This window comes from Phaseolus vulgaris, chromosome 5 (assembly GCF_000499845.2).
Source record: "Phaseolus vulgaris cultivar G19833 chromosome 5, P. vulgaris v2.0, whole genome shotgun sequence".
Lineage (NCBI taxonomy): Eukaryota > Viridiplantae > Streptophyta > Magnoliopsida > Fabales > Fabaceae > Phaseolus > Phaseolus vulgaris.
In genome coordinates, this window is record NC_023755.2 from 29,881,219 (window position 1) to 29,901,399 (window position 20,181).

Here is a 20,181-nt window from a genome sequence, read left to right on the forward strand (position 1 = left end):
AAGGAAAAAGGAAAAGAAAGATGAGCGAAGGTCGTAGAGGTTGACTTGATTGTGAACGAAGGATGAAAAACGAATGAACGAAAGTTCGTTGTGATGAAAGAAATGGAAGACGAAGCCCTAAGTTACGAAAAGGGAGAAGAAGAAGAAACAACCCACAGCGTATGCACCAGACAGTTAATGGATGATGCGAATCGGTTAAAATGCAGCAAATATCAACAGAAGAAGTAAAAGAGGTACCTTTCGATGATCAGATAAACGTTGAAGGGGGTTGGGGATTGAGAGAGTCGAAGAGCGTCGTGGGTTTGCAGAAGAAAACTCAGAGCGTTTCGAAGGCAGGAAGATGATGAAACAGTAAAATGAAATGGGTTTAAGGGTTTTTCAAACGATTTTTGGAAGCGTAAACGACAGCTAAAGATGACCGTTGATGAAGCCACGTGTCGAGCGATTGGAAAGGTGTTTGGTGGAGCGTCAGGAAAGCAGAAAGTACGAACGTTTGGAATTCTGCACCAGCGCCACGTAGATCGGTAGTGACGTGACTTCTCTAGTCTTTTCGCTGGACAAGTCTTCGCTTAAGACTGGGGGGCTTGTGTACTGCCCTGGTAGTCGGAAGTGATGACGTGGCAGCAAGCTATTATGTAGGCGTGTTGAGCAGGGCCCATGGCTGGCAGAAGGGAAGGAAGTCGGGGGGCTCGTGTGGTCGCCAGTCATTAAGTTGGCGTGCTCCGATCTCTAGCATACCTAAACCGGCGGTCACCGGGTTAAAGATGAAGTCGCCGGATGCGAACCCAGACGACCTAGTGGTTAGAGATCGCCGAAACAAGGACATCGCCGAAGATGAAGTCGTCAGATAGTCATTTCCTAGCTAGCCAGAGGTTGAGGTTGGGAAACAGCTTACCTGAACATACACGGTGAAGCAAGTGAAGTAGATCATGAAGGCGGCCGGCGAGACCACAGGGAAGGTGTGTACGAAGGCACCCGAACTCGCCACGCAGAAGAGATCACGCTCCAAGGCAGCTATGCGCTGAGTTGTTTCACGCGTAAGTAACTTAGCCAAAAGCCTGAAGAATAAGAAGTGGCGCCCAAGTAAAGGATGCTCCAGATGGTGACACGTGTACAGCTGGATGCGAGCCACGTGTCCAGATGTGTAACTGTCAGGAGAGAGAAAGTGCACAGGTATATAAGAGGTTCTAACGAACTTCTGAGGTACGCACGTTTAGATTACTTCTTTACGCTTGCGAGAACTTGAGTACGCTGAGAGAGAATTTTGCATGGTTCCTTAGAGTTCTTGAGTTTCTCTTAGTATTTGGTGGTTCAGTCGCTGACTTGGGCGTCGGAGCGTGATCGGCCACAGCGGCGCCGTTCTGTCTTTTGCAGGTTCTTGAGGTGAATCAAAGCGAAGGACCGAAGCTAACACGGCGCAGAAGTCGATCCAGATTTGACGAGGCAATGCTCCAACGTCTTGGTCAACAGGCAGGATCAAGTGTACTACTTGTATATATTCAGACCATTTGTTTTGATTTGAATAACAAGAAAGAAGAGATATTCATTCTCATATCCTTTATTTTCAATTTATTCTTTTGTTCATCTCTGTTCTTGTTTGTTCATCTCTATTCTATTTTGTAATACTGTATAATATTTTCTAGATAACCTCATCCGGATTATAACATTTATGTTATCAATTTCAAATATCTACATTTGTAATATCTATCTGGACCATAATATCCAAAAAAAAAGTATTCTTTTACTATTTCCTTCCCACACTCTATTTAAGCACACCTACTTACCTCAAACATCATATCCAAGCTTCTACACACTCACACGACCTCCACCACACCTAACTGCACCGGAATGTCACCTCCACCACTGCAAACCACCAACACATACACTGTTGGAGCTTCCTAATGTCAAATAAAACGATGTAAGGCAATTATGACATTTTAAAATTTTGTAATGTGCATTCTCATAAAATGATGTAGGAAGAATTGCCTCAATTTAAATTTTTATTTAAAGTAAGTCCATTCTCTTAAAGTACCCAAATAAAAATTATCATTTTTAATTTTGTTAATTTATAATTGTCAATCCTAATCTTAGTGCAGAAAATGATACTGTAAAAAAAAACAGACATAAGAAAAATAAATATTTTAACATTCTCTTTAAAAAAAACAATTATTTTTATCAACATAATAATAATAATTTTATAATTATTATTATATTAATAAAGAGAGTTGATATTTTAAAATGTATTAAATTAATGATATTTATCAACTTTATAAACTAAATAATAGTTAAAATCTTGATAGTTAATTAAATATCAATTTAAAAATTATTATTAATAATAAAAATTAATTTAAATATTTATAATTTTTTAAGTTTATAAAATAATATATAATTTAATTAATATAATAACTAATTATTTTTATTTTTAAAATTTATTTTATTTTTAAAATTTATTTTATTTTTAAAATTTATTTTATTTTTAAAATTTATTTTATTTAATAATTTTTATATAAGATGAGTTCCTAAAATAAGATGGTTATCAACATATGATAACCCTAATCATGTTAATGCAAATATAATCTAACTACATAGTCTATAATCAATCATCCTATAACATATAATCAAATATCATTAATTTAATACATGTTCATGCAGATATTATCTAAACTAACTGGGACAAATTTCTTCCTAAATATCTGCCAAGCATTCCTTCGTCTGCATTGGTTGTTCAGACTGATTTCATGTCGTCTTGCAAATGCACTTGCCCGGGTCCCTATTTCTAGAAAACCACACCACACCCTATACTCCAACAGCACTCTACAAAACAAGTGCAAGAGACAAGAGAAAACATCATCGGACGGCAGATACAAAGAAATCCACTTCGATCTCCACAAAGCACAAACGTTGTCAGAATCTATATATACACACACAACTCAAAAGCCTCTCCAACCAAGCAACGAAAGCAATTTCTCTATCTCTCACAGTTCCAAACCAAAGCAAGAAAAAGGGTTTCAGAATGGCAGAAAAGGAAGGAGGGGTTGTAAAGAAGGGGCACGAGGAGGGTCTGAAACTTGCCCTTTCACTGCTGCAAGAGTTCGAGCTTCCAGAGGGGCTTCTCCCTCTGCAAGATGTGATCGAAGTAGGGCACGTGAAGGGGACGGGATACATGTGGATCGTGCAGAAGAAGAAGGTTGAGCACGAGTTCAAGAAGATAAAGAAGTTGGTGAGCTATGATAGTGAGATAACAGGGTACGTTTCAAAGAAGAAGATAAAGAAGCTGAAGGGTGTGAAGGCCAAAGAGCTTATGCTGTGGCCTCCTGTGAGTGAGATCTCATTGGATGATCCTCCAACCGGGAAGATCCAGTTCAAGAGTCTGGCTGGTATCACCAAGACTTTCCCTGTTGAAGCTTTCGCTGCTGGCCAGTGACATCCTTCCATCCATCTTGCTTTGCATCGGATCATTCAATAACAAATAATACTTTCCTTTCTCAATCTATACTATGTTTCATGTAATGGGATTTAGTTCACCTATGTGTCAAGCTCATCATCATATCTATAATGTTTTTCTTCATCAATATTTTCAAGCTTTTCATCATAAATAATTCATAGGAACTCATCAACTTTTTGAATATATACTTGTAATTTTTTCTTTTTAAATCACTTAAATGGTATTCTCTTATTTCTACTTTTTTTTCATTGCATCATTTATCACATTTACCATTCTCTTTCTTTTGGCTCTTTCATTATTTTCACATTTTCTTTTGTGTCTTTTACTTTTATCTATTATTTTCTTTCTTAGTTTATGTTTCTTCTCTATCTCATGTAGAGTTCATCTTTTTCTTAAACTTTTAAGGATTAACTAGGTTTTATAAGTCAAGCTTTTTTGTGTGAATTGTTTTTAACTTTTAAGAACTCTTTCTAAAAACACTTTTTTTTTATTAGCAAGACCTAAAAATATACTATTAGGAAGTTCGGAATCACTAATTATTAATGTTTCTACGATTTTTTTAAAATATATAATTTTATTTTAGTTTACCAAAATACTAGGTCATATAGAGGAAATGTGTTATAAGATTAAGATCATCTAATAATTTGTTCTCTCTTTAAAAACGTACACAAAAAGTCAATTTAGATTTGGTACCGCATCGCTCAAAATACTTTTAAAGTTGCATCGAATTTTTCTATTCTTCGTCTTAAATTCAAACCGAAACCAATGTTATTAATATAGTGTATTTATACGATATATTTGTATTGTATTGAACCTTTAAAAAATCATAATACATACCTTGTATTTTAATTTTAGAAAAACCTTTATAAAAATAAAGAAAATAAGAATAGAAAAAATATTAAAGAATTACATCAAATTGGATTTATTAAATTTGAGAATATAGACAATATTCAACTTTATAAGATCAATATAATTTTTTTCCCAGCTGATTTAATCGCGATTACTTGAAACTATGGATTTTCCCTTTTATGATATTGATCAAACACATATAAACAGAACAATTAGACTGCATATATACACTTTGTGGATCCCAAATGAGACTTTAAATATTAACAGTTTAGTTGTCCAATTAATTGCATATTTTTTATTTTATATGAGTATTTATTTTAGGATTTAAGGTTTAGGAGTTTGAAGCATTGAGCTACATTAAAGTATGTTTCATTTTAAATTTATTACCTATACATATGTTTTAATGAGAAGTGAATTTGTTGGATTAAAGGATTCTTAATCAGTATTAGTTAGTTAATGAAAGTCCAAAAACAGAGTTTAGACCAATTAAGGGTTTAAGATAAGGGGACTCATTGAATCCTTTCTAATTTTTTTATAGTAGCATAGGGGATGGCGGGGATTAGTGAGACAAAATGAGTGAAAATTAAAACTTGAGGTTGAAGCCACCTTACTTCAATTTGTCGATGATACTCTTTTCATGTGTGAAGTCAACCATCAAAGTGTATTCACCATTAAATTCGTTTTTACGCGTTTTGAGCTAGCATCTAGTCTAAGGGTTAACTTTCATAAGTCAATGATAGCAGTCACAAGAGTGGAAGAGAATGATGGATAGTTTTGTTAAAACTCTAAATTGTAGCCAAATGATCATACCATCCAAGTACCTAGGCTTGCAAGTTGGTGGGAACACAAGGAAGAACAATTATGGATACCTATTTTAGATAAAATTAGGAGTAACTTAATGCATGGAAGGGTATGTATCTAACTTTAGCAGATAAAATCTATCTTATAAAATCAATTTTTACTGGTATCTCACTACACTATTTTTTCTTCTTCACAGCTCTTAATTCCTTATGTAGGAGTGGGAGAAGGTCTATAGAACAATTTCTTGGATAGGCTGGGACAAATTATGTAAGTCAAAGGAGGAAGAAGGTCTGAGAATCGAAAATATAGGTAGTTTCAATAAGGCTCTTTTGACCAAGTGAAAGTGGTGTCTAAGGGCTGAAGTTAAAGGGAAGTGGAGAGAAATATTATTGTTTAAATATGAGCCACAATCGGGACAACAAAATAATAAACAGGTCAAGTATCAGTCTTAGTGGTGGAAAGATTTAGGAAAAGTGTGTGGTATGGAAGGAAATGAAAGTTGGTTTAGCAGGAGCCAAAATCAGGTTTTTGAAGGATAAATGGTTAGGTGAAAACAACCTGAAATATACCTTTCGTAGGCTTTTCTCCATTTCAACAAATCAAGGGCGAATCTTAGGGGAAGTAAGAAGATGGACAAATATTGAATGACAGTGGAACCTACAATGGAGAAGGTATATGTTTGAATGGGAGAGTTTTTCAATAAGCATAATTCCTTAGTCAATTAAATAGCATATGTTTGAATAATGAAATACATGACACATGGAGAAGGGTAGTGGAGAGAATGGGGTATCCTTAGTCACGTCAGCCTATGGAATTCTTCACAGTAATATCTTGAATGAAAACAATATTTTACTGGACAAAGTGCCTATGAGAACAAACCTTGTCAGAAGAGACATCCTTTTAGATTCCATAATCTGTCCTCTTTGCCAACAATATGAAGCATTTTTCCAACATTTGTTTTTGTAGTGTAAGGTGGTGTCTTCTGTTTGGTACTCATGTTGCAGTTGGATGGGTATTCAGTATGTCCAACACGAGAACATCATGTGCCATTTTTACCAATTTCATCTTTTTCATGTCAGTAAAAAAAAAAACTTGGTTTGGAAAGGTGTGTGGATTGCAATGATTCGGAGTCTATGGGATCATAGGAATAAAGTTGTTTTTAAACAAGGGAAAGTTGATGTGGAATAACTTTCCATATAACTCAACTCAAGATTTGGATTTGGATGAAAAGCAAATTGTCACACATAAGTTTCTCTTCTTCTGAATGGATTTCAAACCCTTTACTTTGTATCAGAACAATTAGGTAGTTTAGCTATATGGATGTATTGCTCTATTTTCCTTTACATGTTCTATATCTAAGTACTATATATCTATATTGCATACATGCTTTTACTTTTTCATGTGTGTTTGGGAAAGGGTATTGCTTTGTAGTTCTACAGGTAAAAAGAAAAGTACTACAAGATCCTAGATGGGAAGCTTTGCATGTTTTGATCACCAGATTAAGTAGATATGCAAATGTGGCTGGTGGCATGGGAGCAAAAATAAGGAACGTAATATTATAGTGTGACTCAGTCTAGTGCACAAGTGCATAGAAGGTGTAGCAGGAAATCAAGTCCAAGTTGAAGGATATTTTTTTGGATTTTTGCACTATTGCAAAAAAGCACTTTAATGACGGTTAAAAATACCATATAAAGACTAAGAACCGTCGTTATTTCGAGTGTTATTAAAAATAAATTATTTATAACGACGGTTCCAAAACCATTGTTATAAAAGAATATTGACGACACGTGTAAAGAATTTCCATTATTTTAGCATATAAATAACGGAAAAAAGATGTTTTTAAATTATAAAGGTGTGTTTCTTTTTTTAAAAAAATAATATTTTTAAAGGCGGTTCACCCTAATCCTGTATAAAATATCGAATTTCCTGAAAATAAATCAAAACATATAATATCATAATTTAAATATGAAAAATACATACAATAAATTAAGTGCATGTAATATTATACAAAAAGTTCTACAAATGTATAAAAAAGTTTTATATCATTCTAATAATTTATCTATCCTAAGGTGTTATACATGGTTGCGAAATATTTTGACCATGTTGTTGTCATATACTCCAATGCTTCCGGAACTAGCGGTTGTGGGTCATTGAAAAATTGTGGCATTTGAATTTTTTTTTAATTAGTGCAAGAATAATAAACCTCAAATTTTAAAGTATTTTTGTACTGAGGTACAATAGTTAGAACACAATAATCGACATCCACTGTATAACATAATAACTGCACTCATAACTTCTAGATTGCCTATTGCACTGTAATTCAAAATAAATGTTATTATATGAATGAATGAGACACATTAAAGTGAGTGAACAAATATACTTTGAATACCTTAAGGTGCATCAAAGTGAGTTTTTTTGCATTTGCTCTTCCCATTCCAATCAACATGTTATATCCAAAATAAGCATTAAAATAATAAGATTTCATGTTATAACACATAACATTATATAATTTATAAGTAATAATAAATGTTAAATGAACTTGTCGTACTTATCTATAATGTGTTTAAAATAGTTAGGGGGTTTCTTATGCAAGGAGCAAAACCATGCAACGGTATGATCTTGAACATATATGCTCAATAGTTGGCAATGACGCCTATATAACAAATCAGTTAGTTTCTGTTATTTCAATAATTTAGTTTAACTTATTTAATAAATATGGACATACTCATGGATATACGAAGCAAAATAAATTTTTTTTCCTTCATTCTTTAAGGTAGTGGTGATGTATGTTTGTGTTCTGACTTCTTGTTTTCAGGTGATTGAATGAGTTGAGGGTCTAAAAACCCATATGTATCTTTTTTTCCCCTCATTGAAGCATACTCCACAAATATACCTAAATTTCAATAAGTTAGTACTAATATATATAATAAATCAAAAGTATAAAGATTTTAATAATTGAACTTACATGATCCATAATTGCATAACTATTATGTTAATCTCTTGATTTCTGGATGCAAGGTCCAACAAATCAGACATGTGAAAGTACAATGGTACATCACTATGTCTTCTAACAACATTGCATCCTATGGAACCTTTATGACGGTTGTATCTAAAGTTATACAACTTCCACCAATGCTACCACAGGATCATCAATGGAGAATTTTTTCTTCTTTTGCAAAGGCAGTTTTGTTTTAGGTTCGTGTTGTTCATCAACAAACAAACAAATAATTAAATTAGTTGGAATATAATATATTTGATATATAATCCTATTAGTGCAAAGATATATTGTAGAGTCTGATATAGGTCTGACGAGATGTCTAAGCCAAGCAATGAAAGTATGTAATGCCTCTACTACAATTGTCACCTCTGATGTCGGCACAAGAATTGCAACATCACCATAAAGAACCTTTTGCACTGTGACCTTTATCAAATTAGAAGGAAGAGACACATTGTGTAACATTGTGACCCCTTCATAACACTTACCTAGGGTAACGAATCAGGTGAAAGAATCATAATCAACATATAACTCGCATTGGCTAGTTGAGCCAAAGTCATCCCCCGATAGATCAACCGCCGAACAGCTCCCTTTAGTGTTGACTTTCTTAATAGGAGGCGAGTCATCTTGTACCATAGTAGGTGGTTGCTGCGAGATTCTTAAACCCTCCTACCGTTTTTCAAACTCCTTATCCATTTGCTTATTAAAATCCTCCATTAAGCTTTCTCTAATCTCTTGAGTTACCTCAGCCTTTATCTATTGTCGTAATTGAAGCAAATACTCCTGGCTAGGTTGATTGAACGAATGTTCCTTGTAATGTGATGAGGGTCCAAAGTATGACCGAATCTCAACCCCATATCTAGCAACATGAACACATCCAGGGTGCTCAGGTCGTCCAATAGCAACATTAAGAATATCCTCGCAATTGTATGGATTAAAAGTCCCCTGTGTTGTTTGCTCAATAAGAGAATCCTATAACAAATGAAAAGAAATTTTCAAACTTCAACACACATTGAATTTAAAATAACACATAGAGAACATATTTCTTACGATTCGTTCAGTTGTTCGTTGTGATTCCTCAGGATTTCATGTCCCTAATGGCTTTAGACAGACATTCTTCCATTTCTCACGTCAGGATTGTGGGGATGGAGGCTTCAAAGAATCTACACTATTTCCTTCCTCAATAGAAGAAAAATGTGACGTGACATGATCCCAAGAATCAGTTAAGATAGAGATCCTTTCATGAGCAACTACTCTGAGATAATTGTTAAAATTCTTTACATTTGGCCCATTGGCCACACCAGTGTTGACATCAATAGGCAATGATATTTTTTTACCTTTATTTATCTTCATACACATAATCTTTAATCTTGTAGATCTTCTACCAGTTCTTGAACGAGGAACTTCATACCAGTTCTTGAACGAGGAACTTCATTAGCTGCCATTTTCATGTTATCAAACAAATATGATAAGCATCAAGAATATGAAATATAATAAATATTATATATTGTAAAACTAAACCTGAAACGCATTCACATACAAGTATATATTCTTTCATCATGATCATTTCTAATTGCATGTACAACATCAACAACCTCCTTGTACTCTTTATTGATCTTCGTTCTTGTAAGTGATTCAATCTCACAAATGTCATTGTTTGGTTCTTCATCTTCTGGGTCATAATGTTGCTTTTTTCCATGTAGCACAACAAACCAGTGTTCAGACGTAGGATCTTGAATATAGAAAACTTGGGAAGCTTGATATGCCATTATGAATGGTTCGTCATGATAACCTATCTTTCGAAAGTCAACCAAAGTCATTCCTGGTTCATCAACTTTGACACCAGTCATATTTTTAACCCACTTGCATTTTGAAACAAGTATAGTAAACTTGGTATAATTAACTTCCTAAATCTTCTACTATGACACCATAATAAGGCATTGATCCCACCCACAACATGATTTTGATCTTTTGAAGTTGAAAACTACATGGAATCTGCCTCCAAAGTGACTCCACTTGCATTGTACTTCTATGATCTAGAGACTTTGTGTAAAACAAACAATCATTTACTTCATAGTCAGAACAACATAAAACATCAAACTTAAGACCATTTGCAAGCCATGTTAATGTTTCAGATGTTGATGGATCATTCTTGATTTGTTGCTTAAACCATGACATGAAAGTTTTGTTATGCTCAATTAACACCCATTTTTCTTATTTCCTTGGATTCTTATATTTGACAATGTCTTTGTGTGTATCTAAGTATGGTAACACCTCATCAATATTATTCAGGATATACAAATGTGTTTGTTGAACCTCTTCTCCAAATTTACTTATGACATGTACACTTTTTGAATATTTACTTATCAATCTACGAGAGTGTCAACATTTTTTAGGAACTCCTATAGATTTGGCTTTTGACAAGTACTCAGAACAAAACTCAATAGATTCTTTTTGAATGTATTTCAATAATGGAAGTTTCCTGACGACATTGATTCTTCACATATCCCTTCAAAACCTTCATGTATCGTTTAATTGGATACATCCATCGCATATAAACTGGCCCACATAATTTGATTTCTCTTACAAGATGAACAACCAAATGTACCATGATATAAAAAAAAAGATGGAGGAAAAAACATCTCGAGTTGACACAAGATAACAATAATTTCTTCTTCAAGTTCATCTAACTTCTAAGAGCTAATCTCTTTACTACATATCGAATTGAAAAATGAACATAGTCGAGTGATTGTATGCCTAATTTTTTTGGTAAGATTCCACTAATAGCCACCGGTAGTAATTGTTGCATTGGAACGTGATAATCATGAGACTTTAACCAATTAGTTTTAAATTATTCATAGATACAAGATTCTTAACATTTGAAAAGTAGACTTGTGGTACCTTAACACCTTTAAGACATTAACAAAAAATTGTTTTCTATTTCTTTGAAAAAGTGTAACACGCTGCAAGTAAGTATGTACATTTACCAACTTCTCGTGGTGTTAATTCCTCTCATATATTCATCTCAATCAAATCCAAACGTGCATTCACACCATCCTTTTTTTTCTTTAATGTTCAGAAGTGTTCTTATTAAATTGTCACACACATTCTTTCCTACGTGCATTACATATGTACATTGTCTGACATCTAACTTACACCAATATGGAAGATCAAAAAAGATTTATCTCTTCTTCCATATTTCAGTCACAGATTGCTTCTTCTTCATTTTTCCAAAATTCACATTAACACTTTTTATCTTTTCATAAATTTTAAGGCCAGTTAAGGGAGTAAGACAAAAGTCATGTTCTTGGTATCCGTTAAAAGCTTTTTTCAATCTATGATATGGATGGTATTTCGTTAGAAATCTACGATGCTCAAGATACACGGTCTTTCTTTCGTGTTTCAACTACTCACATGATGTCTTCTCTTCACATATTGGACATGTTTTATGACCTTTCACACTATAATCTGAAAAGTTTCCATATGCAGGGAAGTCATTGATAGTACAAAATAACATTGCATGCAATCAGAAAGATTCATTCTTAAACGCGTCAAACACATCAACCCCTTCATTCCCCAATAATTTCAAATCTTCAATCAATGGATTAAGATAAACATTTATGTCATTTCCAGGTTGTTTTGGACCAGAGATCATCATAGATAATATCATGTATTTGTGCTTCATACACAAAGCAGGAGGTAAGTTTTAAATCACTAACAAAACGGGCCATGAACTATGATTACTACTTAAATTTCCAAAAGGATTCATTCCATCAGTAGCCAATCCAAGTCTTAAGTTTCTTGATTCTTTTCCAAATTCAGGAAATTCTTTATCAATCTTCTTCCATTGCAAAGAATCAGTTGGATGACAAAGTAGTCCATCACATTTTCTATTATTTTCCTGTCACCTAAGGTTTTTAGCGTCATCTGCATTTGCAAACAAACGCTTAAGCCTTAGAATTATTGGAAGATACCAAACAACCTTAGCACGAGAACCTTCCTTTGTGACTTCATCATTATATTCTTTTTGACCAACTTTAACTTTATAACGTGACAAAGCACACCTGGGACATCTTCTTAAATTACCATACTCATTTGTGTACAAAATACAATCATTAGGACATGAATGTATTTTTTTATATTTCATTCCCATCGGACAAAGAATCTTTTTTGCCTCATAATTTCGATTGGTTAATGAATTTCCTTCTGGAAGCATGTTCTTCAACAGTTAAAGTAATTTTGTAAAGCTTTTGTCAGTCCATTCATTCGTTGCCTTCAAATTCATCAACCTTAACACTGTTGATAATTGTGTGAAGTTAGTTGAACCAGGATACAAAGGAGTCTCTGCATCATTAGACATATTTTTGAAACCCTCTTGACAAAAATATTTTGCTCTCACATCACGAATAATGTCCTCTAATCTATCGTTCATTGGGAAATTAACAAACTCTGAAGCTTGGCAAACACTTGGTAAGTGAAACAATTCACCATGTCACGTCCATATTGTATAATTTTCAAAACCCATCACATAAAAGATAATCTCTAATCTCATAAACATTCAATATTCTTCCATTCAAACAATTTACACAAGGACACCTCATTCTTACTCCGTTATGATTACTAACGGCATTATGTTGTGCAAACTGTATGAATTCTTCCACCCCTCTTTCATATGCATCAGTTATACATGGTGTATTAATTCAACTTCGATCCATAGAGTTAACCAACTAAGAAAACTATTTAATTCATTATAAACCTAAATTAAAATTACCGAAAGGTCAAACACCCCCAGACTCAGCATCAACCAAATATTATCTAATTCATTATTTAACTAAATCAAAATTGTCGAAGGTCGGACACCCTAATGTTGAATCAAGTGTGTTCAAGATTTGAAGAATCCAAATCCTTTGTGTTTGATTGAAGGTTGGATGTGCTTGTTGTTGCTGAGGTGCTTTAAAATAGGATCTGGGGTAGATTATATTTGTAATCCACTTTTTGTTTAATCTAAAGCTTAAGTGTTTTCAAATCTTTTAAAATTAAAGTGTTTTTCAAACTAAGTGAAAAACAACCTGTTGTTTTATCGAAACAACCGATTGTTTTATACTTAGGTGTTTTTGAAAAAGTTTGAAAACTGTTTTGGATGGTTGACTTGCTGTCAAACCTAAACAACCGATTGATTCGCTATTTCAACCGATTGTTTGTTTGGAATCCTAACAGAAAATAGTTTTGGTTGTTAAAAGAGCTTTAATTGATTTCATAACTGAATACGCTCCTGCTTTAAATGCTTTGATCAAGGTTTGAATACAATAAATAGTTTGTTAATGTTTTATAACAAACAACAAGACAGAAAAACATATTTGAGTTTTTCAAAGAGTTTTGAAGCATTTGAGTTTGAACTTGAGCTTTGGTTATTCAGGAGAGAAGGGGAATAGGATTACTCTATATTGATTTCAGTTGATTCTGTAACAGTGTAATTCGTTCTGTGATTTGTGTACATTCTGGTGTTGTAAAGTCAAGAAGGGTTGTGCTCTTGAGGTTGTCAAGATCAACATTCTTGGTGGTGTATGTGCTGAGCCAAAGGAAGTATGTGTCTTGAGGGAATCAAGGTCACTTCTTTGGTGGTGTGTGTATGTAATCTGGATTTGATTACCTAGTGGATTCCCCAGTGGGTTCTGGGAAACTGGATGTAGCTCTTGGGTTAAGAGTGAACCAGTATAAACTGTTTGTGTAATTCTCTCTTCCTTAAACTCTTTAATTTCAGTTGTTGTTATTTTACTGGTATAAACAACCGATTGTTTTTCTGCAAAACAACCGATTGTTTTTCTGTTGCTTTTTTGTTTTGAGCTTTGTTCTTGGCAAACTGAATTCCTAAATCTGGTTTCTTGCAAAGAATTTCATTCTATCCTAAAAAGTTTGCGAAACCCCCTTTAAACCATTCACCCCCCCCCCCCCTCTAGTTTAAAGCCATACATTCTAACAATTGGCATCAAGAGCTTGGTACTTGAAAAATACTCAAGTTTGATCCTAAAATCTTTTTTCAATGGCTGAAAAACTACCTTTTGGAGAGGGTGCATCAGTCAACAGACCACCTCCTTTCTGTGGTTTGAATTACCAATTCTGGAAAGTTAGGATGAAAATCTTTGTTGAATCTCTTAACAAGGGAATTTGGGATGCAATTGAAAATGGTCCTTTTATTCCAAAAAATTGAAAAAGATGGATCTTCCATTGAAAAACCTTGGTCTCAATGGATTGATTCTGAAAACAAGAAGGCCAAATTTGATTGTATCGCTAAGAACATCATAACATCTACCTTGAATTCGAATGAATTTTTCAGGATTTCTCAATGCTCTTCGGCCAAGGAGATGTGGGACACTTTGGAGGTGACTCATGAAGGAACCAATGATGTGAAAAGAGCTAGAAAGCATACTATAATTCAGGAATATGAAATTTTTAGAATGCTTAAAGGTGAGTCAATCGCTGAAGTACAAAAAAGGTTCACCCACATCATCAACCACCTTATGAGCCTTGGGAAAACCTTTGATAAAGAAGAGCTAAACATCAAGATCCTCAAGTATCTTGATAGATCATGGCAACCAAAGGTGACAACAATTTCTGAGTCAAAAGATTTGACATCCTTGACAACGGCTTCTTTATTTGGTAAGCTTAGAGAACATGAGTTAGAAATGAATAGACTCAATGTTCAAGAGAGTGAAGACAAGCATGTGAGAAGCATTGCCTTGAAAGCTGCCAAGCACAAAAGCAAGCAAGAATCAAGTGATGATAGTGAAGAAGAAAACTTTAGTTTGCTGTCCAAGAATTTTAGTAGATTTTTGAAGAGAAATCGCAACAAAGAAGTCAACAAAGAAAGGTATGACAACAAGAAAACTAGTGATTTCAAATTCTAACAACTATACTTGCTTTGGTTGTGGTGAACAACGGCACATTAAAGCAGATTGCCCAAACAAAGAAAGCAATGAAAAAAAATCAAGCCACAAGGAGAAAAAGGGAAAGTCAAGAAGAGCATACATAGCTTGGGATGAGAATGAAGTCTCCTCATCAAGCTCATCATCAAGTGAAGAAGAAAAGGCAAACATATGCTTGATTGCAGAAGGAGATGATGAGTCATGTAGCTCAAGTGATGTAAGTTCATGTGCTTCCCTAAATGTTGAAAATTATAGTAAATTGCTTGAAGCTTTTCAAGAAACACATGAAGAAGCTAACTGATTGGTTCTCTCAAACAATCGTTTGAAAGGGCTTAACAACTGGCTTGAAAAGAGAGTTAAGGCACTTGAAGAAGAGCTGGAAAAATCAAAAAGTGATTTTGAAAATTTGGAAAATCATTGCAAAAACTCTTCTTGCAAGTGTGACACTCTCATTTGTGAAAATCTTGAAAAGAAAGTACATTATCTTGTTAGTACTGTGGATAAGATTTCAAAAGGAAAATCTAACTTTGAGAATGTCTTGGCATCTCAAAATTGTGTTTTTGGAAGAGCTGGATTAGGTTTTAATCCATAGAACAAGCAAGATAATTTTTCAAAGAATTTTTCAAACCTGTCAGTAAAACAACCGATTGTTAAGTCGAAACAACCGGTTGTTACATACTTTTATTGCATGAAGAGAGGCCATTCTATCAGATTCTGCAAAATAAGGAAATATTTTGTTCCCAGAGGTTTTATGAAATGGATTCCCAAAGGTTGTGAGGTTTCAAATGATAAAAATAAATCAAATGGACCCACATTTGTAAGAGGACCAAACCTTGTTGCTTGAATTCATGTTTATGCAGGGAATCTAGAAGAAAATGAGGCTCTAAGTCATCTGATCAGGTTCTTGAAAGGAAGAGATTAACACTGGAACTGAATCAATGTTATGTACCAATCCAAGTCTTTTCAAAAGTCAAAAGAAGTTTCTTGATCACAAACAAATGACTCATAGAAGGGACCTCATAAAAAGATAAGACCTTCCTTAACTATGCCTTTGATTTGTTAATTACTATCTCATGCTTAAAAACTCTTTCTCTGAATAATTACATCTGTTTTTGAATCATTCTCAGTCAATACTTGAAAAACTCAATCTGTCTAAAAGCTGTAGAAAAACAACCGATTGTTTCCTCAAAACAATTGATTGTTTCCTCTCTAGCAGCATTGTGAAAGAATGGATTTAATTTCTTTTTGAATTTTTTTGGTTGCAAATCTCAATTATGAAAGGATCTTGAGTCAATAAAGCTGTGTTGAAAGCCTGGTCATGTTCTAGAGGAAGTTACAACATGTCATAAAGGAATATATTCCAAAATCTTGAAAATTCAAGAGACTTTATGACTAGTCAAAGATCACATGTGATGACTATGTGGTTTTCTACTTTTTATGACGTTTTCTGTGTAGTTCTTGGTCAAGTCTTTTCTCTTTGAAGACTGAAACTCACTCACATCATTTAATTGCAGTAAGGTTCAGTATCTCTTTAAATTCTGGTGTAGTTGTTCTCTCTCACAAGAACAATCAATTGAGTCATCTCTTGCAACATCTCTTGCTCTCTTTGTGTGAGACCCTTTGCCTCTTTTTCTGCTATCATGGAGTCCACTCTTCCTACATCAAAGAGGATCAAAACAAGAGTTGTGAGGTCTGGAGGGAGACTTGAGGGCTGGTTTTCAGGGGATAATGAGCTCATTGAGAGATATCATTTTGAAACAAGCACAAAGGTGATCAACAACCCCAAAGTTGTTTCCTTTGATTGGCTGAAAAGTCAAAAGCTTGACAATGTGAGAAAGCTTCTAAAAGATCAGTTCCTGAGAAGATTCTTGGAGATGAAGGGAAACATATACCTTGATTTAATTCGGGTATTCTACACCAACCTTAAGTTTGAAGGAAACAACCTTGTTTCTCATGTGAAAGGTGTAGACATGGAGATTACCCATGATGTGTGGGTTGCAGTAACGGGTTTAAAATATGTTGGTCTAAGGACCAACAAGGGAAATCTTGGAGTAGTGGAGGATTTCAACAAAGTCCAATACTACAAGAGTTGCTTGAAGAATTAACAAGCCCAAGTGAGAACTTGTTCTGTTGGAGGCTTGAAGTTGGATGAAAGGGTGCTTGCTCTTATTGTAACTTGGATTCTAACTCCAAGGGGGAGCAACCATTCTGTCTTAACAGAAGAAGACCTTGTATACATCTACTGCATCATGAAGAAGATCAAGATCAACTGGATTCATATCATCAAAGAACATATGCAAAAATCCATGAGGTTAAGTGACTACCACTATCCCTATGCTGTTTTAATCTCTAAATTATTGCTCTATTTTGAAGTGAATCTTGAAGATGAGACCTCTGAGTTGGTTAAATCAACACAAGAAATGAATAATGGCTCTCTAAGCAAGATGGGATTCACCAAAATAAATGGAAAATGGGTGAGCAAAGATGGTGATCATGGTGGTTCATCAAGTGTTGCAGCTGTTGATTGGATGAAGAAGATCAAGCTGCTGATATGGATATTCACAATTAAGATCATCCTGCAACTAACTTTGAAGCTGGAACAAGTGCAGGACATCAAGTTGATGAGATGCCTTCTATGTCTTCTTTTGAAAGATACATGGTGAATAGGCTTGATGGCTTTGCCGAAAATCAAAGAAATCTCCATGATCTTTGTGTGACCAATTTCCAGAGCATTGACAACAGATTCAATAGCATGGATACTCGGTTTATGACCCTGGATGAACAAATTGAAGTTGTTCAGAACCAGATCTTTGAACTTTAGTATGGCAAGGATGATTGAAGGAAAATATTGGTTGAATGCTCGAAACAACCGATTGTTTTTGCCCTGTATCAGTTTAAGTGCTTTTGCTTTTAAATTATGTATAATCTGAAACAATTGCCTCTTTACCTCTTCTTATTGTCTATTTCTGAAGACAAATAGGGGGAGATTTTATGTTGTGTTGTCTTTTATTTTCTGCAAACTCTATGTTTTGTTTAAGTGAACTTTAATTCTGCTGCTTTGTTGCTGATATGCTGGTATTTTAATTCTGCTGATATGTTGTTTTTGATTTACTACTCTAACCTTCTATTAGAGATATTGTGCTTTGCTTAAACTTTGTTTAGCAGGAACTGCTTCAGAGTCAAACAAGTCCAACACAAGCAACCAGAGATTTGTCTTTATCAAATAGGGGGAGATTGTTGAATCAAGTGTGTTCAAGCTTTGAAGAATCCAAATCCTTTGTGTTTGATGGAAGGTTGGATGTGCTTGTTGTTGTTGAGGTGCTTTAGAATAGGATCTGGGGTAGATTATATTTGTAATCCCCTCTTTGTTGAATCTAAAACTTAAGTGTTTTCAAATCTTTTAAAATTAAAGTGTTTTTCAAACTAAGTGAAAAACAACCTGTTGTTTTATCGAAACAACCGATTGTTTTATACTTAGGTGTTTTTGAAAAAGTTTGAAAACAGTTTTGGATGGTTGACTTGCTGTCAAACCCAAACAACCGATTGATTCGCTATTTCAACCGATTGTTTGTTTGGATTCCTAACAGAAAACAGTTTTGGTTGTTAAAAGAGCTTTAATTGATTTCATAACTGAATACGCTCCTACTTTAAATGCTTTGATCAAGGTTTGAATACAATAAATAGTTTGTTAATGTTTTATAACAAACAACAAGACAAAAAAACATATTTGAGTTTTTCAAAGAGTTTTGAAGCATTTGAGTTTGAACTTGAGCTTTGGTTATTCAAGAGAGAAGTGGAATAGGATTACTCTATATTGATTTCAGTTGATTCTGTAACAGTGTAATTCGTTCTGTGATTTGTGTACATTCTGGTGTTGTAAAGTCAAGAAGGGTTGTGCTCTTGAGGTTGTCAAGATCAACATTCTTGGTGGTGTATGTGCTGAGCCAAAGGAAGTGTGTGTCTTGAGGGGATCAAGGTCACTTCTTTGGTGGTGTATGTATGTAATCTGGATTTGATTACCTAGTGGATTCCCCAGTGGGTTCTGGGAAACTGGATGTAGCTCTTGGGTTAAGAGTGAACCAGTATAAACTGTTTGTGCAATTCTCTCTTCCTTAAACTCTTTAATTTCAGTTGTTGTTATTTTACTGGTATAAACAACCGATTGTTTTTCTGTTGCTGTTTTGTTTTGAGCTTTGTTCTTGGCAAACTGAATTTCTAAATCTGGTTTCTTGCAAAGAATTTCATTCTATCCTAAAAAGTTTGCGAAAACCCCCTTTAAACCATTCATCCTCCCTCTAGTTTAAAGGCATACATTCTAACACCTAAGTCTCAGCATCCATGCATTCAATGTATACAAATATTATCTAATTCATTATAAAAAAAATCCAAATTGTCGAAGATCGGACATCCTAGGACTCAAAATCAACATATTGCATTCACAAATTAATTAAAAAAATGTAAAGAGTATTAAACACTAATAAAAAAAAGTAAAGAATATTAAAATACTAAAAAAAACTAAAAAATATTAAAACACTAATTTAAAAAAGTAAAAACTATTTTAAAACAATAATAAAAAATAAAGAATATTAAAACACTAACCTAGCAGGAAAAACTAGCGCGGGTGAATGAAGGCACGAGGGCGGCAGTGTGGAGGACTAGCGACACAGACGTCCACCAACGCAGAGGAGCAGCGGTGCGGCGTTCTTCAGTGTTTTTCTCACGATTGTAGTGGAGGAGGGAGAGAGGGAGGTGACGCACCCTAACGGTTGGGGCGCAGTGCGCGATGCGTTGATGGAGAACGCACGACGGGAGGGAGTGGCAGGGTTGAGTGGCGTTGGGCAGTAGAGAAGAGTGCGCAAGGGAGGCCGAGTTGAGTGTGCGGGGGAGGTGGGATGGAGGTTGTAGGGGCGGCGCGAGGGAGAGTGATGAGGAAGAAGAAGAAGTGGAGTGAGGAAAAAGATGAAGTGAGTTGGAAAGTGAGAGTGTAAAGGGAGTCTCGCCCGAATAAATAGGTTTTGTGTCTGACATATAACGACGGTTTAGAAGAGAACCGTCACAGATCACACAGAAATGCATATATAACGATGGTTCAGACGGGAACCGTCGTTAAAAATGACAAAAATGAAAAAAATTACAAAAATATCACCACCTCTTTCATTACAATAGTT

General features: G+C 34.5%; 1 protein-coding gene across 1 annotated transcript; it reads left to right on the forward strand.

Moving 5' to 3' along the window:
• The first annotated feature begins 3,013 nt into the window (after window positions 1–3,013).
• Window positions 3,014–3,424, forward strand: LOC137834279 (uncharacterized). Its single transcript, XM_068642342.1, has one exon. The coding sequence runs from the start codon at window positions 3,014–3,016 to the stop codon at window positions 3,422–3,424; it is 411 nt and encodes a 136-aa protein (XP_068498443.1).
• Window positions 3,425–20,181: the final 16,757 nt, after the last annotated feature.

Coding starts and splice junctions, on each gene's coding strand:
- LOC137834279 (XM_068642342.1), top strand. CDS start 3,014: ATGGCAGAAAAGGAAGGAGGGGTTGTAAAGAAGGGGCACGAGGAGGGT.